We start from the raw sequence: 25,282 nt of genomic DNA, 5'->3' as shown, positions 1-25,282 counted from the left end.
TTTATGACTGACATTGGCGTGTATATAATTAAGAATATTGAAAGTTTGTTACTACCATTAACAGATACAAGAGACACCGTAACGTAATTCACAATTAAATGCGCATTTGGAAAAAAGATATAAATCATGCATTTTTTTTCAATAAAAAACATTATCCTTTACGTGTGAATCATTCATTTTCTTATTGTTTATTATTTTATGATTTTTTTCCTCACATAGACTTACCATATGTGTCAGTTACAATTTCATTACAGCTTCAGGAAATTTGTAACGTAATGCAGTGTTTCATGGGACATCCGTATTTTGTGGGAAAAAATAAATCCTTTTCGATGTTAAAATTGTGTTTCTAGCCATTTTTCCCCTAGAAAATTTATTTGGCGTTCTTCATATGGAGTATTTTATATTTTTCTATGCATTTTATAGGGGAACCCTGATTTGTGGCATAGGGTTTTTGTCGATTGAGTCATAAATATTTATCGCTTTTGTTCAGTGAACCCGATCAATGCCCCGTAAACTACGTTTTTACAATCTGGCATAACCCTGATATAAAATTGAACCCAAAACTATATCAGGAAATAGATTTTGTCTTTGAAAATAGCTTGTGACTAAGAAAATTGGCTTTGGCGCACTTTAACTGAATTTGAGTGTTAATACAACTAGGAATCAAGATCCAAAAGGGTACCAGAAACAACCATTTTTTTCTGATGTCTGTATTACATTAGTTAAAGGAAATGGATCATTTTGAAATTGAACCACAAATTGCAATAGCCTGAAGACAGGCTGGGATTGATTTTGAGGGTTGTGACTGCATCCATTTGGGAATGGAGGGGCCGGTTTGATAAAAGTCAAATTCTTATCTTGTGCAGGGACTTTATATAACATCTAATATGCACCTCCCGTCCTGTGACTGTGTCATGTTCAATCACAATCAAAATTCAAAGCTTTTTGTTTTGAATCTGCAGTCATATCAAGCTGTGCCATGTGAAGCATTTTTTATGCTGTTATTTCACAAATTACATTTTTTTTTTTGGGTGTGAGATTTATTTTGATTTGTGTTATTTTCTTTCTTCACTTTATTTCATTTAAATTATCCGCTAAATAAACTTTAAACTGACGGAATGTCATTTCTGTTGTTAGAATGTACCCGGAAGTTGAATCCGGCCAATAAGCAAACCGATGCGAAGTTTGGTCTGATCTTGTGCTAAAGCACAAACAATCTATGTCAGCATTTCTTTAAGAAAACATCATGTCCTCTCGTGGAGCTAAGAAGAAGAAGATCACGTCGCAGTCTGCAAAAGCAGGCGTGCTCTTTCCAGTTGCACGTATGCGACGGTATTTGAAGGGAGTGACACATCATTTCCGTATCGGATCTGGTGCACCAGTTTACATGGCAGCAGTTATTGAATATCTAACCGGTACATAACAACTGAAATGTACCTCAAATGTTTTGTTCTCATGCAATGTTTTCGAACAAAATATAGGAATATACATTTGCACTTTTCATTAACTTCAACTTAACAATAAATGCTTCAATCAATATTAAATTTGAGTGCTTATGGCATGCACATGTAAGAAATTATGCAGAATAAAGACACATGTTATTGTAAAGTTTGCTAGTCATAATAAAAGCATATCTCGTTGGAGAGATATAAAGGCCTTAAGGCACAGGGGCTTGCTCCCACTATCAAATATGCAGCCCCACTAGTATAACTTATACAAGGGTGATCCCAGATTTGGGAGTGCCTCACTTCAACTCAATTTTTCTTCAAATTGAATCAAATTATATCACAATTTACTGCACAGCAATCACTTGCCACACGAATCTAATGAATTAACACGGGTATCACCATCAAATATTTCTAATTAAATCGCAATGATTCGAACATTCAAACTCCTTATCTCTACAATCGCATGGACTGAAAGTGAAACTACATTGTACTGTTGACACCGGACAAACCTGTGTATCTAGAAAAAATTAAAGCAAACCATGCTCCTATATATGAGAAAATGATATTAATTTATGTAAAATTAAATAAAAATCTACCTGACATTTTCTGAGGATGGAGAAAGATTTAAAAATAACTGATTTCATACATGTACATATTGTATGTAAGAAATTATCAATAACAAATAGTACTCAACTTTTTTTTTTTTTTTGAATGATAAGCAAATTCTAATACAGACCATAAGACTACTGATTTTACATTAAACTGATCTACAGATGATGCAGAACTGCTTAAAAATGTTGGACTCCATCAATCATTTTCACTTAAGTTTGTGTCAAATTTTATTGATAGAAGTTTTTGACATGTCAGTGTTGTTTTAAGAATAAAACAAGTAAGGCATATGCATGATATGCAATATCTTTAATGAAATCCTATGGCTAAGACAAACAATGAAATATCTTCATATAGTAATCTTTCAAGTGATCTTAAGTGAATAGGCAATATGTATTTGAATACATTTATTACAAATTAATTATAATATTGTTTTATTGAAAATGTTTACTCACTGTTTTCTTTTTAGCGGAAATTTTGGAACTTGCTGGAAATGCAGCAAGAGATAACAAGAAGGCACGTGTAACACCAAGGCATATTCTGTTAGCTGTTGCTAATGATGAAGAATTGAATAGAGTAAGAAATTATATTGTGTTATCCACTTGTATTGAAGCATATATGTGCTTTTTGCTCTTGAAATTTGACATTATCTTAACAGGGTTCAAATTAATGGTGGTCTATGGTCCAGGACTCCAGTTTCTGACCTAGGACCATGAAAATTTTATTAATCTAGATCCAGGACAATCAACTGTATTCATTGACACTTAATTGAGGACTTTTGGATTTCCTCAAGTGGACATCGAAGACTTGAAGATAATAAACTTTAAAAATTCCAGGACATTTCACTCTCAAAAGTTAATTTGGATCCCTTCTTAATTGGATTTGAAATATTTCAGTACCAAAATGACCACATCTTGAAGAAGTGAGATCTATCACACTTTTTATTTAATTTAAAACTAACAGACTTGTTGTAGATGTACCAGTTTATGTATAAATTACTTATCAATATGACAAAAATACTTGGATTTTAAATGGTATCTGGTGGAATTCAGTGTTGTATTAGAATTTGTTGTGTATAGGCCCTTGAGTGAAGAAGACTCGATTTAAAAAAAAAAAACATAAATTTGAGTATTTCCGTTACTCAAATCTCAAACAATTATCATGCTTTAAATTGGACAAGATCTTGCGGAAAATATTAGCTTTTTTTATGAAACTTGTTTTTTATTACTTTTATATTTGTGTGTTCTATTAAAATCACAAATAATTTTGTGTACTGTACTAAAATGCATTATCTTTAGACACATGTTTAATATTTTACAGTTGTTGAAGAATGTAACAATTTCTAGTGGAGGTGTTCTGCCCCACATTCATCCAGAATTGCTGACCAGAAGGAAAGGACCAAAGTTCCAGAATGTTTTACCCAAACCAGTGGCTGCAACACCAACTAAGGTTTCAAAGAAAACACCTACTACACCACCATCACCAACAACTAAAGCTAAATCTGGAAAAGCCGCTAAAATTCCTAAACCACCTAAGGTAAAAACATTAATGAATGAAAAAACTTTCAATGTATCTTGTGTTTTTTTTTCCTTTCCTTTAAGGAAGTTTAAGATACAAATGAAACTCATGTCAGTTCTTTGGTATTTAACATGCTCATTGGAGTATTTCATTTATTTTTTATAGTTTTCCTCTTATACTTTATTTAGAGTCATTTTGTGGGGTCTATTTGAATGTAGTCATACATACAGATAAGAAATATTATAATGGTATTGCCAGGTTGGATTAAACATATTATAGTTTTAAGGTAAATGATCACTTTTTTTTCATTAAAAATATATATGTGATTGATACTCTGTTTTGTATTCTAGAATTTTTAACAATGCAAGTGATACATGTATTAATATGTTTATTGTTATACTTAGGGATTTGCACCATCAGCAGAGGCAGTGGCTGCAACATCAGCTGGAGGATTTACAATCTTGTCTGAGAAAAAATTATTTTTAGGTCAAAAGGTTAGTATCCTGTCACTTGTATTATCTACCTGTTACAATGTTTATACAGTTTTCATGGAAGACAGTCAGAAATTTAAGAATAGAAGATCTATGTAAATTAGGAATATGTAAATATTCTTCCAGGTTCATCATTTCTGATTTGATCTTGGTTTAAAAAATACTGATTTTCCTTTATGTTACATAAATGTTCTTGTTTTTTTTTAATTTCACCTTGAATGATTTGATTTGGACATGTCATCTGTAATTGGTAAATGAACTATGATATTGGTTGCAATCCTAAGAATTGTGATATTGGTTGCAATTCTAAGAAATTTAGCATTCCATTGTTTATAAGATTTTATTTCACTTGCTCATTTTTACATATATTTTCTAGAATAAATTGAGGTAACTTTATACCAACTCCTAGTGAAATATTTTTTTTTATCTTGGTTTCATTATTTGTATACTTATCTAACTTACTTTAACTTGGTCACATTTTATATCTAACAGATGACAGTTATTCAAGGAGATATTGTTAAAATAGCAGCTGATGCAATAGTCCACCCAACAAGCTCTTCTTTTTACATGGGAGGAGAAGTTGGCTCAGCTATTGAAAAGGCTGGAGGGAAAGAGTTTAGAAAAGAAGTAGATGAATTATATAAATCGCATGGCTCTCTGGATACATCTGGAGGTATGTCACTTCTAGGATAGTCCCTAGTCAGCTTTCCTAATTAATGGACACATTTCTAAGATCTTTTTTCAAACAGCCACAGATATTAAGATTATTATTGATATGTGAGTGTTTCTTTATAGTTTACAGGTCAATGACTGTAGTACTTAACTCTGTTCCTTTTTGGACTTCTTTTCTGAATGCTTTCAGATAATACAGTGGTTTTTGGTATGTTGATTTATCTCTGTGGTTTACATATAAAGTAGATGTATGTTCAATTTCAGTGATTTTTTTATGAATATTATACTCTAGGGACTTCAATTTTTTTATGGAACTAACACCTTTTTAATTTTGTTTCCTGATATTAAAAGAATTATATGATTGTGATTCAGTAGTTATACAGATAAAGTTTGGTTCTTGTTATCTTATTTCTATATTACCAAATGAGTTACTTATTAAACAGGCAGGAGTAGTTTTATTTTTTAATGTACCTTATAATGCTGAAAAAAAAAGATTTTATGATGGTAATTGATAACACATTATTTGCAAATCAAGATAATTAAGCCATCTCTTTCCTACATATCAAAACATAATTTGGAATGCATGAAAAGCTGCATAGAATTAGAATTAGAATAATTTTATTTCCATATTATAGGGCACATAAAGAGCATATTAATCAAGTACACCATATAGTAGTTAACAATAAGACACATATGGGCGATCCAATTTAATGTCTTCTATGTTTGAGTTGATACATATACAGTGTTCTAGGATTCCAATTCTGTCACCCAGGGTAAATGCAATTGTGGTGTGGAAAATTAGTTCGTATTGTGACCCAGGGGTGAATCCAAGATTTTATGAAGGGGAGGCGTAATTATGAGAATCAATATAAAAGGAAACCAGATTATGACATGTTTAATGAATACGATGAATTGCCATATTTAATACAATATTTGGCAGATTACAATTGTTTATTGTTTTTTATTGAAAGGGGGTTTACACCCATTGTGCCTTCACCCTGACTGTCCAATTTCCCTTTGATAAGTTAAGTAGAAAACTTGCTTTTCAGAAAGAATTTGTTAAATTTGAAAAATGGTGTATTAATTTTCATTTGGAAACCAAATATTTCAAAATTCCTAGAACACTGTATATTATAATCATAGCCATTGTTAATTTTCTCAGTAAAATTGATTTCAGCTGCCATTTGTCCAGGGCATAGCTTCCCAGCTAAGTTTGTTATCCACGTTAATAGTCCATCGTGGGGCTCTTCTAACTCACAACAGTTGCTAGAGAAGGCAACCAAGAATGTTTTAACTCTGGCAGATGAAAAAAATATCAAGTCTATTGCAATTCCTTCAATTGGTAGTGGAAAGTAAGTCAACAAATTTTGGTCTTTATGCTGTCAGTTTGTATGTCATAACAAAACTAACTAAATTGCATTCATGTGGTATATGTATTATATGATGTTCTAAACAAGTAATGAATCAATATGTGGTTGAATTGTAAAACTTCGATATATATAACAAATATGTATATGCTAAAATTCTCTACAGTTTTATCTTGAATGTAGATCTAGAAAATTCAACTCAAATTGCAATTAAAACCAAAATGTTCAGAATTTATTGTTATGACATCACGCTGATGGTTGTGGGTATTTTTGTCAAATGTCAATCTAGTACAAACTAAGTTGAGGCTTGACAATTTGTATGTTTTTATGGACTAGCAGTTCTGTAATGAAATAATTCCTTCATTTTGACTAGCTGATTCATATTTCTGAAAATTGGCTAAAATTTGATTTCAATACACGTAATTGGATATTTTATTATACCATTGTAGAAAAATTTCCAAAACTTTAATTGGATATTTTATTATACCATGGTAGAAAAATTTCCAAAACTTTAATTGGATATTTTATTATACCATAGTAGAAAAATTTCTGAAACTAAAAAAAAATCTTTCAGTATTGTCTGGCAAGCTTAGTCCTATACAAATTGAAAGGTTTGCATTCAGTTAAAAAGAAAGCAGCTGGTCGAAAATGAAGAGATGTAATTCCTAGAGTTGCTAGAACCTTTTTAGTAATTGTGCATACTGGAATGTATATATTGTAAAAATAGGGGCTTAAACGTGATATTTTATCTTTGCTAGCTGCTATATGTCAAGGCCATAATTTCCCAGCCAAGTTTGTTATCCATAGCCATGGGCCTACTTGGAAAACAGATAATGCACAACAACAGCTAGAAAAGACTATACAAAATGCTTTTAAATTAGCTGATGAAAAGAATTTGAAAAGTATTGCCTTCCCTTCTATTGGGAGTGGACGGTAAGGAAATTTCCAAACTTAACTTGCATGTAGTTGAGAGTAGACAGAAGTCTTTTCCTCAGGTTCTTAATTAACATTTGTTCTATACTGTTTATAAATGAATACATTTATGGCAGTGCAAATATATGTCATAGAATAGTCCAGGATGATATGGTCAGATTAATTACAGTTGTATAATGGTATTATGCTGTCAGTTGTAGACAGTTTATGTTTGAACAATAATGACTATGTATATCTATATGAAACTGTAGCATAAGGTAAGATACAAAATGAAGGCTGGGATTGATTTTAGGGGTTGTCACTTAAACAATTTAGAAATAAGGGTCCCAAAAAAGAGACCAGAAACCGGCATTTTTATAATGTCCTGACAATAACTAGGGTAAAAGTAGATGTATCTCTTTGAAATGGTACCACTTGAACTGTTTAGGAATTAAGGATCAGAAACAAGCGTTTTACTGTTGTGTGGATAAAAACTTGACAATATGTGAATGGATCTCAGTGAAATTGTATCACAAGGTACCATATCCCCATAAAGAAGGCTAGGTTTTGTGACTTGAACCTGTTATGAATAAGGAGACAAAAAGGGGCTACTTTGATTCTGGTCAAATTCTTATCCTATGTCAAATATTTAATTGCAAAAAAATAGAGCTGTATCAAGCTTGAATGGTGTGTCCATATATGCCAATTTTTTGGGTCTTATATCTGCCCCAAAATTAAGATGTGCACTGCTTAGTCTTTTATTTCGGAAGCAAACATGTATTAATGTTTGTTTTTAAGTTCTCTCAATACTGTAAAATTTGTAATACCATCTGAGAAGATAGTATATCTCAATGACATTGGCTTTTGTTCTACTGCTAATATTTGACCTATGTCATAAAGTGATAACCTTATAAGTTCTGTTTTAACAAGTTCATGTCTTATCTTTCTTCCTTCCTTAGTACATGTACTTCTACTTTTGTATTAATATCTGCTTTATTTCATCTTCTTATATTTTTCATATGGTCTGACATAGAGATTCTTTGTTAGCCTGTCTACTCTCACATTTTTAGCAGAAATTTTGGCAGATCTATACATATTAGCTTATCAGATTTTATGTTTCCATTTAAAGTATTATTTTGCCTCATTACAAGAAAACTTGCATTTTGTATTGTTTTTATACTCATGCAACCGAGTTTGCAGAGGGTATATTGTTTTTGACTGGTCCTATTGTCAGTCATTAATGCCTTGTGATCTCAACTCCTTTGAAACCACTTGACATATTCCTTCCATCTTTGGTAGGATGTATTGTTATAAAGTGAAGATGTGCATACTGCACCACCATTTTGATTTGACCCATCATTATGAGACTAAGACTATTTTCAGCAGTACCTAATGGTAAAAAAATCTTGTAAGCCCAACTCCTGTGAAGTAACTTTATGAATTCCTTCCATCTTCCGTAGGATGAATCATTAGAGATGAAGATGTGCATACTATACTGCCATTTTGATTTGACAAATTTTGTAGGAGTTATGGGACTTCGACTTACTCCTCAGAAACTATTTGATTGATTTCTTTCTTGACTAATTCTTTCCATATTTGGTAAGATGTATTGATATAAGGTGAAAATGTGAACAGTTGGGTATGTGAGTGTGCTCACTATGGTTCTTTCATTGTTCATTGCCAAGATTTAATTTTATTTGTGTAACTATGAAATGTGTTGTATGATTTTATTATAATTTACAAAAAAAAAAAAAAAAAATACATACTCAACTGAGAACAAACTTGCTCTTAAGTCCTTATAAAGAATTCTGTCATTAAGTACAATATGAAAAATGCAAGTACTATGAAATAAAAGTTTTATTTTTCATTTTCAGTGCTGGATTTCCAAAACAAACGGCAGCACAAATCATCTTACGGGCAATCAACAACTACTTCGTCTCTGTTATGGGCAGCTCAATTAAACAAGTGTATTTTGTTCTCTATGACACAGAGAGTGTTCAAATCTATACCAGCGAGTTAGCTAAGCTTGACACATAGAAAAATATTTCAATTGGTTTATTAGGAATCTATAGACATAATTGTGGATGTTGTTGAAAGTTGTTGTCCGATGGAAACTAATGGTAGAACCTGTTGATACTGTTGTTTGATTGTTACTATGTATGCACATAGGACCTTTTTTTCATTATTCATTAGATTAAGTGATGTAAAGTGTCCAATTAGCATAAAACACATTGTTTACTTAGCTGTGAACAAAGCTAGTGTTTTTTCTTCATCCCATTTCTGAATCATTTACACAGTTGTTATACATTTTAGTTTTTACTTGAATATTCACCATACAAGATGTTTTTTGGCAGTTACATTGTTTTCCCCAGTTTTTGAACGAATGGTTTTTATACTCATAGTCATATGAAGAGATTGACTCCTTCAGATTTAATCATGAAGTTTTTGTTAAATGACATTTTTTAGAGATTGATTTTAAAGGAATCATTGTCATTTTATAAAATAACATTTACTTATCAGTATATGTGTAATTAAATCATGATAAAAACTGCTATCATATTAAGGTTTTAAATGATATTATGAAGAAACCTTTGTTAAAAAATATATTTGTATGGTTATTAACATCATATGTAAGTCATACCAATCTTTCAGTTGTTTTTAGATATAAATACTGCCTTTGTTATGTTTTCTTATTTTATTTTTGTTGTATTCTTCAGCTTAAACTGTGATTTCATGGTTAAGTTTAACTATACCATATAAAAATATTGTACATTCGGAGATTGTTTATACATCATAGTGATTGAATGTTGTACACTATTGTAACATGATACGATACCCATTTTTTGTCAGTTATACGAGAAATAGATATTGCATTTTTAAAACATTATTGCAATAAATTGACATCGGGTAGAAGGTGATAATGTGCTATTCTTTAATAGAAATATAGTTCCTTAAGATATATAAAGGAGAATCAAATACCATGCAAGCTTTGAAACATTTCATGTTACATGACACTATTGCAATGTGTAATAACTATGATGCATTCATATTTCTGAATTGTCAACTATTTATTTATAAGATTCAGTTGTTGCAGTCTGTTACTAAGTAACATTAATTTGTGATTTAAACCTAAAGTAAAATTTAAGATTTTGTTATATAAGTTTTATGTGATGATTCTGCAGTGCTGTTTTATATTTGCTTATCTATTCATATTTAGGGCTTTCCAAAAATACTGTGGGGAAATTTTATTTTTGAGTCATTTATGGTGGGTCATATGGCAGGATTGCTGATTTTAATGTTTAAACACTTTACGATATATATATACACATGTAACCACATCATGAATTTATACTTGTTATTTAATTAAAACATCTTACTGGCTGTGAAATGATAAGAATATTTTTAACCAGTCAAAATAGCCTAGTGTATGGTTCTGTTTCAGAAATATTTGTACAGAATGATATGTGAAATAATGTTAGGTTAAAGGTTAACCTAGATTTATGGCACTCATGTCATTAGATTTTAAGATGTTCTAAACTACTTTGAAGAAGCATACTTAGATGATAGTGTAAAATGCATTCTTTTCTTTTTTGTCTTCAGTAGCAGTGTTTTAGCAATTTATACTGGAATTAACAAAATAGGAAATTAGTGATTTTTGCTTCTTTATAGATATATAGATAACTTTTCCTACTATATTATATCATTCACATTAAGTACATTACTAGAAAAAAAATCTTTGAATCATGTTGTTCTTTTAATGCAATTTCCATTTTTGTAAAGATGAAAGTTAAAGCATTTTTTTTCACATTTTCCATTTGGAGTGAAAGTATTATGGATCAGTCCAGAATTTTTACATTTTGTATGCAAAAGATATTTTATTGAAATACTATTTAGACAAAACTGTGCACCAGTAATTTGATAGATCCCGATTGTTGTTTGAACGGTGACGTAAATCATATATAACATGTTTATTTATATAATGAGTTTTGTTATGGACTGTATGTTAGTGCTCATTCTATTGTTCCCTTTACCTTCACATTGTAATTTACTTCATTACTGACATCTTCAGAAGAGTTTATATGAACCAAATGACTCAAATAAATGTGGTCTACAACAAACTTTTGTTTAGTTGTGTAAACCGCTTTTTATCATAACAGGGGTTTAAAATTCTTCTTTTTATTTTATATGGTTTTCACTGCATTAAGTATTGCAGTCTTTATTTGAAAATCTTGCAAATCCAGCTGTCAATATATTTCCTACATTTGTAGTTGACCATCAACATTGAGAGACACGTAATGCTGAAACTTATTTCATTCTCACTTGCTAAATAACCAACCCTATTCTGAAGCACAAGATTACATAGAACCTAGACTCTATGATAGGTGAACAGAATTCAATTGTCTCCCTGTATATTTATTACATCTAAAGAAACAGAGCATGGTTCATATATGACACATACTATTTGCCTCGCACACAAAAAAAAGACATTTCCAAGTTCAAAAGCCAATAACTCTGCCACATATAATCATGTTTCCAATCAAATCTTCTTCTACACAAGTACACACAATGCACTGCCACATATAATCATGTTTTCGATCAAATCTTCTTCTACACAAGTACACACAATGCAAAGAAACAAAATAAAGTGAAACGTTTCCTTCATTTATGTAATCACAACTATTCAATGGCATTAATTTACAGTAAACTGATTATAGTTGAGTGACCTAAATAAAGAGTAGACCTCATTAGCAGAAAAATGTGGGAAACAGAGAAGACAATACTACTTGATTGGTGTGCATAAGAACAGCTTCTTAAAAAATGTATTTAATAAAATAAAGTATTGCACTAAACAATAATAGTATTCAATAATCATACAATGACCATACACAAGTCAACAACACTAAAGCAAGCAAAAATGTTTTTGCTATCGCCTTTCCAATGTCTTAAATCTTGCTTCTGAAACAAAATAAAATGAAATTTAAATTGAAGCACAAGAAGTTCAATACAAAACAATAGTTTAGCTAATAGACATCTGATGATACTTTTTCATGACATGTAAGTAAACATAAGTAAAATAAAGTTAAGGATTTAACATGAAAACCTCTTCGTTTGTGCCCGTGCAGGTCCGAGTGTCAAAAGAATAGGCCCGCACCAGTGCTAAGCTTGTCGTAAAAGCCAAATAAATAGTGCTCAAAACCCTGGCTAGGGGCTAAGGCCCTCTGCCCACAGAGCAACTGGGTTGTGTGCCCCAGGTAGTGGAATGGGGTACCCCTGGCGTGTTACATGATGGGGTCGTCAGGCTGTAATACGGAAAACCTGGCCACAAACCATAATGGTGCACTGTGTTGGGAAAGATGCCAGGTTCCTCGCACATTAAAAAACCCTGCTGTGGTATTCAACAGGAGTAAGAACCTTTGCACCCTGCCACAGGAGGCTAAATTGCACAACCCTACCCATCCCTCCCTATTTCTAGTAGCAATCAAAATTTGTCGACCCTATTATCCTCAAGTCCCATCCCAATATTCATTTCATCATCATCATCATTACATGTTCATTTTATCATTCATTTCATGTTCATCACCTTAATATAGCTGCTCGGCTTTAAACCCCAATAAGCAATCAATCAATCTTAACGTTCGTGTATTTCTCTTTAGATGTACCAGACGATAATGATAGTTCTTCATGACCATCTACATATGATGCATATCCTTCAAATAAACTCATTAAAGCCCTTGAAGTGGTTTTGGACGAATTGCACAATCAAGGTCAAATAACAAGTAAAACCCTTACTTTGAACAAATTCCCTTTGAAGAAATCACACATCTGCATATTATGCCAAACCTTCCTATCCCCTTGAGCAGTTAAGAGGTGTTCCCTACACAATAAAAAGGAACAGACAAAAATTTGAGTTTGTAATGATCATTTTTCCAATGTCAGCCTACAGTGAAGATACCATTGGTCAATATGAATGACAGTGAACACTTTTTCAGTCATTACTGTCTTTTTAAAAAGTGCTTAAACATTTTAAATGTCATTGAGGGATGTCAACACAGCAAAACTGAAGGAGGTAAAACATCCTGTGGGTAGTAAATATATTTCACCAAAATGACCACAATTTCAATATCTAGTATGGTAAGTTTTTCATGACATCTACTAGTCACATTCTATAGAATAGGTAATTAAAATACAGGTTCACCTATTGATAATGGGGAGGATGGAAAGTCTTATATTATTATTTGTCAACTAGTGCATTAAGTATTTCAAACTAGTGATACCCCCACTCATACTGGATGTGAAAATCAATCTATCCATTGAGAGCTGAGATTTTTGTGATGAAATTTTCTTTATTATTCCATTCAGTGAAAAATAGCTAAGTCCCAAGAAACAGGAAGTTGACATTGGATAGCACCAAAACTGCTAACAACAAATGCTCTATCTACACAACAAATTTGAAATCAATCAATTTATTTGGAGCCAGGATGATGGCGAAGAAATTTGTAATGATGGACATAGAGACAAGGTAATTCCAATATACCACTCACTCATTGAGCTTGTGCAATACAAGCTTCAGTATTTTAGGTATTTTGAATTTTTAATACTGCAAATTTTGATAAAGATAATTAATAAAATCTGATTTAATTCGACTGACTACTGGGTTGCTGAATACTTTTAAGAAATCGAAAAGTGACCCAAAATTTTGACTAGCAGTCTTTTTCTCTACTAGTATGATTCTAATAGGTGAACCTGTACTTACAAAACTATACTTAACCTAATCTTTTAGAGTAGTTATCTAGTTTATATGCTGCCTGCTCTAAGTGGTTCACACTCTCTTCAATCTGATCTATCTGGTCAAGATAAGGTTGTAATTGTTTATCTAAAAATATGATCTGAGATGTTATCTGCAATGTTCAAATGTTGCACCCAAATATGAGTATTTCCATTGTCAATGTAAAAGATACTTTTATATAAAATTTCATATACCAGCAAAAGCATTTACCTATGTTTCTATCAATTATATACAAACAACAACAGTGAGAGTACTAATATTCATGAAATTTAATTTTGCATGTAAAACACTTTCTGTAAAAGTAATATTTTTCACCATGTACTATTTTTTGCAATTTTAGAAATGACAATAAAAACCCCAAAAATAGTAACCTGAAATTAACTTTTAACACTATATAGCATATGAATTATTTTATGAAATCACAAATATCAATACCCCTGAATATGTCTGATAAAATAAAGAATCTGCAACAAAAAACAAATGCAAAAGTAAATATGTTCCAGTATTTGAAACCATATTAATAAATATGTTTAGATCTTCACAATTAAAGTAGGAACATGTATAATGTTCACCTTGTCTTTTAGAAAAGTACAAGTTGTTAATTCTTTTAAGAAAAAAATGTTAATTGGATTTTGTCTATCTTATTTATTTCTTTCCATCCTTTTTAATAATAGTACATGTGTATAGATATGCCTACATTTCTCATTCAGTGTCTGTAATCTCTCAGCAATTTCATCAGCTGTGGATTTCATTTCTGTATATTTATTAATAGTAATTCTGTTCATATTCTCCAGTAATTTATAGTCTTCAATAGTACCTGTAAATAATTCAAAGCAATTTAAACACTGTTTGTATTCAGTATTACACATATTTTAAATACCAGTGCTTGTCTTTAGCCACTAGCAAGAAGCCCATGGGTAGTAAAAATTGACTCAGGCCAGTGTAATGATGAGTATTTAGCTTGTTTCAGGCTAGTATATCAAATATAGTCCTTCATTGTTTGGACTAGTGGTTGAGAATTTTGAAGGAAAAGACCAACATTTATAAGATGTACCATATTATGGTATGTCTAGGCAAAACTAGAAATCATTGTAGCTAATTCCAACAAAGTGATCTACCCACATGCCAAATATGAAAACCTTACATCAAAAGACAAAAAAAGTTACAGTCAAGACACGAGTTGGTCACAGAAAAAAAACCAGGAATTTTACCTTGAGGCCAAAGTTCAAGGTCATATGCCACTATGCATGGTGCACAACACATCATCTTAAGGTGAAAATGCCAAATATCAAAAGCACACATCAGAAGACAAAAAAGTTACAGTCTGGACATGAGTTTGTCACTAAAAAAAAACAGGACTTTGACCTTGAGGTCAAAGTTCAAGGTCATAAGCCACTATCCTTGGTACACATTGTCTTAAGGTGATCTACTCACATGCAAAATATCAAAAGCCTACATCAAAATTCAAAAAACAATGATAAAAATTAGAAGTTGCCCAGCAGCTGGGCTACCAAACTTTTTTTTTTGGCCAATACAATTTCAATATCATACAAACTGTTGACTATTTGCCAAAATAAAAAATCGTCAAAAATTTTTAAATAATTTTTCTACGACTAATGCAAAATTTTCTTAAAAATGTTGATTTCTTTTGTAGGAGTGACCACCTAAAAGTAATACCCATTTGAATAATAATAAAAAAACTTTTAGTCTAATTTATGCGTGTTAAGTGATTACTTTATTCAAATAACAAAAGCCCCACATGGGATTGAAATCATGACAAAATATATCAAAAGCACATTTTTATATTTTTGTTTACATTTACATGTACCTTGAGTCCTTGACCTATCCTTTTCACTTTAACACTCCATCTGTAAGGTGAAAATTTTACATAAGGGGCATTCAGAGTTTTTTATTTTATTATATCATGATTTTTTTTTATAGTATTTGGACCAGAGTTTACATAATGTTAGAATTGTGTTATCTGAAAATCTAAAGAATTCTGATTATAATAGTAATCAAATGGATATATTTGGGAACAAACTTGCGTTTTAAAATCTCAGCTTCTTGGTTACCCTAAACTTTCTTGGGCTAAACATTAACCCCCCCTCAACCCTTTTCAAAATAAATTAAAATAAAATAAAGACATTTCAGTGGAATATACATGGTAGACTATTTTCAAGGTTTTTACTGTTTCATTTTACTTTTCTTTACAAAAAAATTTAATTGTGTTACCCTCTAATTCTCCATGTAAATAATCTGCAGTTTTTTTGAAAGTTTCCTTGCACAACTGTACAACATCGTCTGGAACATCTTCTACAACTTCCTTGGCATCTATCAATATTAAATAAAAATAATTAATAATTGCACAATTTGAATACATATTTGATTTTAAAACTTCACAGAAGTATCTCATGTCTTAAACTGAAAATGACAATACTTTGTATACTAATCCCTTTTTGAATGTCTTTGTATACTAATCCCTTTTTGAATGTCTTTGTATACTAATCCCTTTTTGAATGTCTTTGTATACTAAACCTTGTATATTTTTACGATAAAAGAGGATTGATTGATTATGGTTTAACATCCTATGGCAGACATTTCATGCAATTCAAGATGAGAACCATTGACCAATGGAACAGACACTCCTGAGTTCAATACTAACATGCTGAGCCAAATTTTTATTGCTCACAGATAGGCATGCTATACATCAATACACTGTACTACTATAATTTAATTTGACTTTTCTTAATTGTTTTCAACATTTAATTCATTTCTAGTTTTTGATAAAAACACCCAAGTTCTCATTCAGATTCCTAAAATCATTTGGTTATGAATGCCTTTGATAAAGGTACTATCATTCACTACATGATTCAACTTCAGAATATGTTTTAATCTTGGACTTTGTTAGTATAAAATATATATATATATACAGAAGAATGCTGTAAGCTCAAAAGAGTACCTATAGAATCTCAGTGTACATGAAATTACGCTATAAATTTTTTACACAGGAAGGAATTTCCATTTTCTTGACCCTAAATTAGCATTAGAAATTAACATTAAGTTAAAGTTAACAGCTTGATGTTAGACAGTGTTAATTCTTAACGTTAATTTAACGTTAAATTGTTCAAATGTTAAGTTAACGTTAACTTAATATTAATTTAGCGTCAACTTAACATTAAATGAACTTAAACTTAAGTTAACATCACTCATTTTTGCCTGTGTAAGGAAAAAATTTGGGCAGGGGTACCCCTATGCTCAGTTATTCCACCAGGTCTGTAGGGGCATTAGCCCAGTATAGATTTGAAAAAGAACATAAAATGAAGTAAAACCCAACCATCCAAAATTTTCTTTATCACCATTTATATCAGGACCATGTTAACTATATAAACATATTATTATTGAAACCAATAAGCAGAAAAATGGCCGCCAAGAACAATCTTTCATTCAACTTAAAATACCTAGTTTCCTAAAGATGGAATCTGAGCAACTGGTGAAAATGGTCGTAAAATGGCCACCTAAAAAAAATAAATTCTATACTGACCAACGACTCAAAATATCATGTTTCTCTGATGGGTAGCTTTCATTTTCATTATTCTTCTACAGTTGAGGGAAAAAAGCAAAAAAAGCATTTTAACCCATGTTCAATTTTTTGTAATGACAGCCATGTTTTTTTTACCAATGAAAAATTTTAAATGATCAGTTTATGAAGGAAACCCTAAAAAAAATTATGCCAACTTGTTGCAATTTGTTGCAATTTGTTGCAATTGATTTTCTGAGAGTTGTACACATTAAAATGACAAAAAATCTGTATCAGGGGCCATAAGTCCTACAACAGTAAACCAATAATTTAGAAAATTTTGGCAAATGTCCGTCTACTGATGGTGAACAATATTACTCTCCATCAAAATTTGGCTAAATTCAACAGTTTTTGGATTATTTGCAAAAAACTGTATTTGGATCCCTTAGTTTTATTTTCAATCACATGTTTTTTCATCAATCAAAAACCCAAATGGTTTCTTTGTGCAGGATACCCTATAAAACAGTAATTCCAACTTTCATTGAATTCTGTATAGTAGTTTCTGAGAAGATGTTTCAAAGTAACAACATCAAAAACAGCAAAATACATCCAGATCGGGCAATATCTCCAACATGGGTCAACAGATCTTCACCAGATGTATGCAAAAAACTGCTGTCTGACCCCCTATGTTCTATTTTTAGTAATGGTGGCCATGTTTATTCACCAATCAAAAATTGAAATGATCATTTTGTTAAGGATACCTCAAGAAACAGTAATACTACCTTTCATTGAATTCTGTATAGTAGTTTTTGAGGAAAAGATTTTTGAAAGTAATAACGTCAAAAACAGCAAATAACATCCAAAAATGGCAATAACTCCAACTTGGGTCAACAGATCTTCACCAAAATTACATTACAGATAGACCTCATGCTGAACACTTTCAACCATGTTAGAATTAGATTAAACCTCATGACTTCGGAGATATATGCAAAAAACTGCTGTCTGACCCCCTATGTTCTATTTTTAGTAACAGTGGCCATGTTTATTCAGTAATAAAACAGTAATACCACCTTTCATTGAATTCTGTATAGTAGTTTTTGAGGAAAAGATTTTTGGAAGCTATGTTTTTCAACAGATAAAAAATCGAAAGTCAATTTGTGCAGGCTATTCTAAAAAACTATCATATTAATTTTCATCCAAATCCATTCAGTAGTTTCAGAGGAGAAGATGTTTGAAGAATTGTTAACAACGTCAACGACAAACAATGAGGACTACGACGACAGACCCCAAGTGATGGCAACAGCTCACATGGCCAATGGCCAGGTGAGCTAAAAAACATACATGGGTCATTCTCCACAAATGCGCAATTGTGTTGTCCCTGTAGGCTGGTGGATGTAAATTATTTAATAAATAACAGTATACAAAATCTATGTTTTCTGATGTGTTTTGGCCTTAAGATGGGGACAAATATATGAAATCATAACATGTATATATGGTAAAAAAATTTCCACCCAGATAAGTAGGCATTTGTTTCTGTTTTTTGCATGTCCCTGGCACACTTTTCAATATTTACAATGGTCTAGGAATTTAAAAATGCATTGAATATTACACATAAAGCCAATAATTTTGCATGTTGATATGTCAATTGGATTTTGTAACATCCAAAAATGCATATATCTTATAAACATGTTGATTTTTTTTTGCTGTTGAACATGTCCCCAGTTTTTTTGTCTTTGGTATGACACCAAAGAAAATTGAGGGGCATAGTTTGTCTTGCTTTGAATAGTAACTCAAAAAATAGTTTCTTTTATGAAGGGTGCAGTTATTTAAATGTTGAATGGAAACTATCTTATGTTTGTCCAGGGTGTAATGGTCCTTGGTGTAACTAGAAAAAATGTTACTCAAAGGACTAAATACTTTAGATGAAAGACTTTTTATAAGGTAAAGTGGTTTAATCTGATTCTGATGCAACCTAATACCAGTACAATCACAAATTTGGATTTTTTGTAATGAAGAACAGGGGCCAGTGTGTGTGGATCATACATCATCAAGGTCAGGTCAAGAGGTGTTTACTAACACACTCAAATCCGCTCAACATTCCACATATGGTATATTTTTCTTTTTATAAGTTCGTCATTGTGATTTAATGTACACCCTAAAAATCTGTGTATGCATTCAAGATTAGATTCATGTTTCAACATTGATTTTAAACTACAATAAAATAAACAGAACTGATTTATGGTCTGCTATGTAGGAGATATTCATCACTAAAATCAGGTGAAACCAGTAATTTAATGCATGCATGACCATGAATTTCAACTTTACACTGAAACAAGGTTAAGCACAAAATAATAATGGCATCCAATGACCCTTATCATTTATCCATGCCTTAAGTAGGTAAGCATTTACAATCATAATATTTTTTCTTCATTTAAGAGAGGAATATCTAGGCTACCTGTATAGAAACAAAAACATGTCCATCCATTGTTGTTTTGAATTTTTATTGGTGACTTAATATTTTGACCACAGGAGTGGGGTTAACCCATTATATTACAGAGTTCTGACATAAATATGATCTTTCAGATAATCTTATATCTTGCTCCTATGCTGATGTTAACCTATATTTATACTTTTGACTTTTTAACATTATATACAACCTTGCCCCACAAAAAACTGAAAATCTCAAAGAAATCATCCACAGCGCAATAAATTGCAAGAATGGTACAGTGCAGCTCGCAGCATAGTCTCATACCAGGCATCCAATGCCAGGTATTTATTGCTTACTGGCCATTAATTAACATGAACCCCATCCCCCAGCATCACCAGTGTCCAATATACAACAGGAAATGACTAATGAACTAACAGGTACATGTACCTACTGGTGATTTTACCTGTAAAGTTAATTATCAAACAGGTGACTCACCTCAGTGTTTTAAATTAGTACATGTCTATAAGTAAAATAAATTATAAATAATTTTTTTTTTTTAGCTTAATGGTTTGAAATTTTTAAGTATGCATAATTAAAATTTCAAAAATATTTAGTTCTTCAGGAATTTGTTGATGAATTAGTGTATTTACCTGGCAGTGTTTTAATTAAACATACAGGCCTTTAATTAAGAAGAAGTAGCAGGTACTTTTACCCTTCTAAGCAAATGAAAGGTACCCACAGAATTTTAAAATTTCATATAGTTCTATAAAAGAAAGTGATGAAAAGAATGTTCTACAAAAGAAAAGGTACAAATGTACCTGAATTGCAAAAAATTAATAAAACCCCTCAACATACATGTATATTGTATTTGATAAGTTATAGTGTTCTGATATAAAATTGAATTGTACCATTACATGAATGTGAAAATTTCTATATTTATTATATATCATTTTGAAATATTTTGAAAAAATTATTTGTAGTTTAATTCAATTTTTTTGAAAATCATAAATAGGAAACTATATTTTGTTTTTTTCAGTTACACAAACACACATTTTTCTGCTTTACAATTCATTATCAGAATTTATTTGAGAGAGTAATCAAGGGAACCAAGGTTACAGCAGTAATCAAAAGAACATAATCCAGGGACAAAGACCAGACATGGAAAACAGACACACACAACAAAGAACATAAAGTAACTAAAATCATACATACAAAGTAACAAAAGTAAATGAGCAACTCGGACTCCACTAAAAACTGGGAGCATGGACCAGGTGCACCGGTATGGTAAGCGTCCTCTGAGATGTAGTAAAATTCAGAGTTTTAATTACTGACACAGGGATATTTGCTTGCAAATTTAAGTAACAACAATAAAAAATTAAAGTCAAATTGATTTATTACAGTGGAAATATTCTTATATAATAGCAGATTAAGATTCCCATATTAAAAGCTACCAAAATATTTTTACGTCTTTTAAAGATACATTTAACATTGAATAGACCATGTATGATAAAACACCTCTACAACACTTTTAAGTTGCTACATGTAATTACAATTTGATTTCAATTAAAATCAAACTTTTGCTTTCAAATGACATCTTATAGAAAGTAAATATGGTATTGTTTATTTGTTAAAAAATCTGATGTTACATTAGATAAACAATTAATATATCATTTATTATTTACATTTTTGAAAGTTTTTACTTTAATAAGCTATAATATGCATCTATCTTCTTCCCCCAAAAAATATAAAATAGCCCTGAGTGACATTGTTTGCAATATAGTATGTGAAGTCAAATCTTTACTACTGATAACATATATTAACTTCTTATGTGTGCTTAATATTTCCATGGACATTTGATTTTTATGTCACTGAAAAAAGTCACAATGTTTGCTACGAAAAAGTCACAGAAAAACTATTGATATGTTACAATGCTTGAAATTATACATAATCCTCAAAACATCCTAGCAGGTAAGGTTTAATGCATATGTCAATTTTAGCCATATTTTCTCAGTTATCTACATTGCAGTGTGTTGACCATTTATTAGTTGTCAAGTGATCAAATTTCCTATGCAGATAGGGTCCTGGATATTGTCATCTTCTGGTAGATGTGGCCTCCCCGTTTTTCAATACATGTTGTAAGTGAATTACGAAACTAATGGCTTCCTTGCCAAAAAAAAAGCTTTGTCATCATAGTTCATATCTTTTATAAAAAAATTTCACATATAAATGAAACTTTCAACTTTTCAGACATGTATGCAAACATAATAAAAAATTATTTAATTTCAATATTAAATGATATTAAATGAATGATAAAATACATTTTTCTTTTTTTTACAGTTGATATTTTCCATAAAAGCTCCAAATACACTGTACAATGTTACTTCATAATATTTCCTGTGATTTTTTCCCTACATTTGATTTTTCCTAACACACCTAAATGTAATCCTAATGAAAATAATAATTATCATTATTTTTAATTATTTATGTCAATATAACTCAACTGAAACTTCGTTTAAAAATTAAATTTTAGTATGATTTTTATTTCAAGAAGTAATACTATTTTTCCTCTATTGGCATGTTTGAATAAAACACCAGAAACTTTGCATTTTATGTATTTTTTTTAAAAATTCAAATAAATTCATCATTTAATTAGTCCTTTTAAAGTAAAAATAGAAAAAACATGTACACATGTATTTCAATTAAATATTCATCACCCTAATTGCTCATTTCATATCAATAACAAATTATATAATTTTCATATACATACTTATGTGTTTTTAAACACTAATTAAAAGTCAGTTTTTAAATTACAGATAAATTACTTTTTCTACTATCATCTGATGGACAGATAAATCTTACCTGAGACACCAAAATTTCTTATCAATTAATGAGTTGTATATTGCAAATAACTGAATCAATTTCAAAGGATTCATACCTGGCATACCAAGTATTGGAGAAATGCCAGGTATTTATCAAGACTTTGCTGCGGGCTGGACTATCATTCTCACATTTTGTTGTTTTTAAGGCTACAATTCTACATATTTTACCACTACAAAACAAATGGACAAAAATTGCTACACCTAGCAACAAGTGGTTTTTCCTCGAAAATATATGTCAATTTTGGATGGACAATATTTGAACAAAGTATCAGCATTCCAATGGACACTAATTGTGCCTCTCTCCTAATTGATATTTTTCTTTATTTTTAGCTCACCTGGCCAAAGGCCATGTGAGCAATTGCCATCACTTGGCATCCGTCATCATCGTTAACAATTATACAAAACTCTTATCCTCTGAAACTACTTGATCAATTAGAACTTAACTTGGTATGCAGGTTTCTTGTGGTATCCTGCATAGAGATGATGAGGGGATTTTTGATTCGTTGAAAAACATGGCCATCATTACTAAAATAGAACATAGGGGTCAGACAGTGAAGGAGAATGTTCAGAAAATATCAAAATCAGCCCCAAAAACTAAAGTGTTACAAATAAATTAGAAAATTGCATGACTTACTAGTTGAATGTGCCTTTCGTGAAAAACAAAGTTTCATTGCTGTTAATCCATGTGTTGCATTAAAATTGTTGAGGTAAATACTGCAAAATTTGAAAATCTAGCCGAATTGTATTAAAATAGCTTTCATGAGACATTTTTATGTAGAAAATATAAAGCGCAATATCTCTTTGATATTTCTACAAAAATAGCCTTCTGTTCCATTACAACTCCTGACAAAAGATTTTGTTGTTCATAGCTTGCACTCTATATTTTAGGATTAAAAAACTACCCATAATCCTCACATTTTTGTGAAAATTCTTCGAAAAGTGTGTAGATGTAAAGTTTTGTGCCCTCCTTATGACAAAATTATTATGCAACAGCATGTATTTTCTGTATATTAGTATTCAGGTAGTATTTTGCTTTAAAATAGGCAAACAGTAAATTTCCAAAAGTAAGTTGCAACTTTGGCAAAATAGTAGGCCAGAAACTAGTGTTAGTGAATTGACCCCTTTTCGCATATATCTCCAAAACTGTTAGGTTTAGCCTAATTCTGACATGGATAAAAGTGTTCAGCATGATGAGATCTATCTGCAGTCAAATTTTCGTTTCAATCCATTAAGCCATGTTGGAGTTGTTGCCCCTTTTCAACGTTTTTTGCTACTTTTAATGTTATTTCGTTCAAAAATTTTCTCCTCTGAAACCAATCGACTAATTAAAACTTAACTTGGTATGAATGTTCCTTGGGGTGTTCTGTATAGAACAACAGTGGGGATTTTTTATTTGTCAAAAACAAGGCTGCCATTACTAAAAATAGAACATAGGGGTCAGACAGTAGTTTTTCGCATATATATCTCCAAAACCTTTAAGTTTAGCTAAATTCTTTCAATTGCTGAAATGATCCTTATCATTAGGACTACAAAAGTCTTCAAGGATAAAAGATGTCAGATGACTCTTTGTAAGAGTTATTGACCTTGAAAAGGAAAAAATGACAGGTTTTTTCTTTTTTTTTTTTTTTTTTTTTTTTACAGTTTTCAGCCAATATCTTGAAAATTATTATAGATAGAAAGAAAATATCAATTGCTAAAATTATCCCTATGATAAGTTTTCCCACTTTTAGGTTGTTACCCTGAAATTGCCATTTGTTGTACAGACTTTCCTTTCAGACTATTCCATTTGACTATTGGCAGAACTGCCTAGATTTTATCAGTTCGGTGATGTTATCACCCTAACCCTCAGACCCTGCAACCCTCCTCTTCTTTATTTGGATATGAATTTCCTCCGACTCTACAACCCTCCTCTTTCTGAAATATCAATATCCAAATAAAAAAGGGGAGGTATGCAGGGTCAGAGGAAATTCGGACTATTGTTACCCTTCATAAATATCATGTTCTCAATACTCCAATCTTTCGGGTTCTATAAAGGTAAAGGTAACAGTACATTAAGAAATCTTCTTTCCTTATTAAAGCACAATGTGAGGACAGTACAGCCTGTGCCAAATTGTCAGCGGATCTCTGTCATTCGGTCAGACAGGCTGATTAGTCTAGTCTGACCGAATTTTTTTACTATAATTGTAGTGGGCGATGTATTGACATATACCATTTACATTTGTTGTTGGATATTGTAGTACTCCGTGTGTGGGTTACCACTAATTTTAGGGGTTGTTCCCAACCTATAACTATTTTTCATTGACATTTAAACCTGGCTAACATCGATAATTCGAAACCAAACACTCTAAATAACTATTATTTTTACCTTCAAGTTGCTCCATCTCTCAATTTTTTTGGATTTATCAGTAGACGTTTGATGTGGGAACAGGGACCGTCAAGGTATAGGATAGTCAAGTAACAAATAAACGTAGATTGCGTTCCTTGCGACATTAAAATAACATGGAATTGAAAAAAAATAATTTAAATTTTATGAGAATTATCCGTTTAACTATACATTTAGAAAAATAACACTAAAATATAAGATATAAAAACTCATTGTTGGATTTTGAAATAATAAAAAAAAAGATATTAATCATGTAATGATACTTTTCTAT

The 25,282-nt window shown here is 31.0% G+C and overlaps 2 protein-coding genes across 6 annotated transcripts; one reads left to right on the top strand and one right to left on the bottom strand.

Moving 5' to 3' along the window:
* Positions 1-1,148: 1,148 nt before the first annotated feature.
* On the top strand, positions 1,149-11,135 carry LOC148619196 (core histone macro-H2A.1-like). 2 transcript variants are annotated; one of them, XM_088578830.1, is made up of 7 exons: positions 1,149-1,415; positions 2,527-2,633; positions 3,378-3,593; positions 3,980-4,069; positions 4,559-4,739; positions 6,864-7,038; positions 8,892-11,135. In XM_088578830.1, the coding sequence occupies exons 1-7, from the start codon at positions 1,247-1,249 to the stop codon at positions 9,052-9,054; spliced, it is 1,101 nt and encodes a 366-aa protein (XP_088434956.1). In that variant the 5' UTR covers positions 1,149-1,246; the 3' UTR covers positions 9,055-11,135. The 2 variants fall into 2 exon arrangements, with proteins under 2 accessions (XP_088434956.1, XP_088434955.1); XM_088578829.1 differs by lacking the exon at positions 6,864-7,038 and adding an exon at positions 5,916-6,090.
* A 690-nt stretch (positions 11,136-11,825) lies between these two features.
* Positions 11,826-25,153, bottom strand: LOC148619195 (biogenesis of lysosome-related organelles complex 1 subunit 2-like). 4 transcript variants are annotated; one of them, XM_088578844.1, is made up of 6 exons: positions 24,994-25,129; positions 17,263-17,319; positions 16,037-16,135; positions 14,502-14,621; positions 13,772-13,891; positions 11,826-11,973 (listed from the first exon to the last, which is right to left on the bottom strand). In XM_088578844.1, the coding sequence occupies exons 1-5, from the start codon at positions 25,007-25,009 to the stop codon at positions 13,782-13,784; spliced, it is 402 nt and encodes a 133-aa protein (XP_088434970.1). In that variant the 5' UTR covers positions 25,010-25,129; the 3' UTR covers positions 11,826-11,973; positions 13,772-13,781. The 4 variants fall into 4 exon arrangements, with proteins under 4 accessions (XP_088434970.1, XP_088434969.1, XP_088434971.1 ...); XM_088578843.1 differs by having other exon boundaries at positions 13,787-13,891; positions 24,994-25,128; XM_088578845.1 differs by lacking the exon at positions 17,263-17,319 and adding an exon at positions 21,769-21,912 and having other exon boundaries at positions 13,787-13,891; positions 24,994-25,120.
* Between the last annotated feature and the right edge of the window lie 129 nt (positions 25,154-25,282).

Source organism: Perna viridis, chromosome 4, assembly GCF_037379345.1.
Source record: "Perna viridis isolate PV_CMFRI_1.1 ecotype Kerala chromosome 4, ASM3737934v1, whole genome shotgun sequence".
In the NCBI taxonomy this organism is placed as follows: domain Eukaryota; kingdom Metazoa; phylum Mollusca; class Bivalvia; order Mytilida; family Mytilidae; genus Perna; species Perna viridis.
Note: the sequence above shows the minus strand (reverse complement) of the source record. Positions and strands in the feature narration are given on the sequence as shown.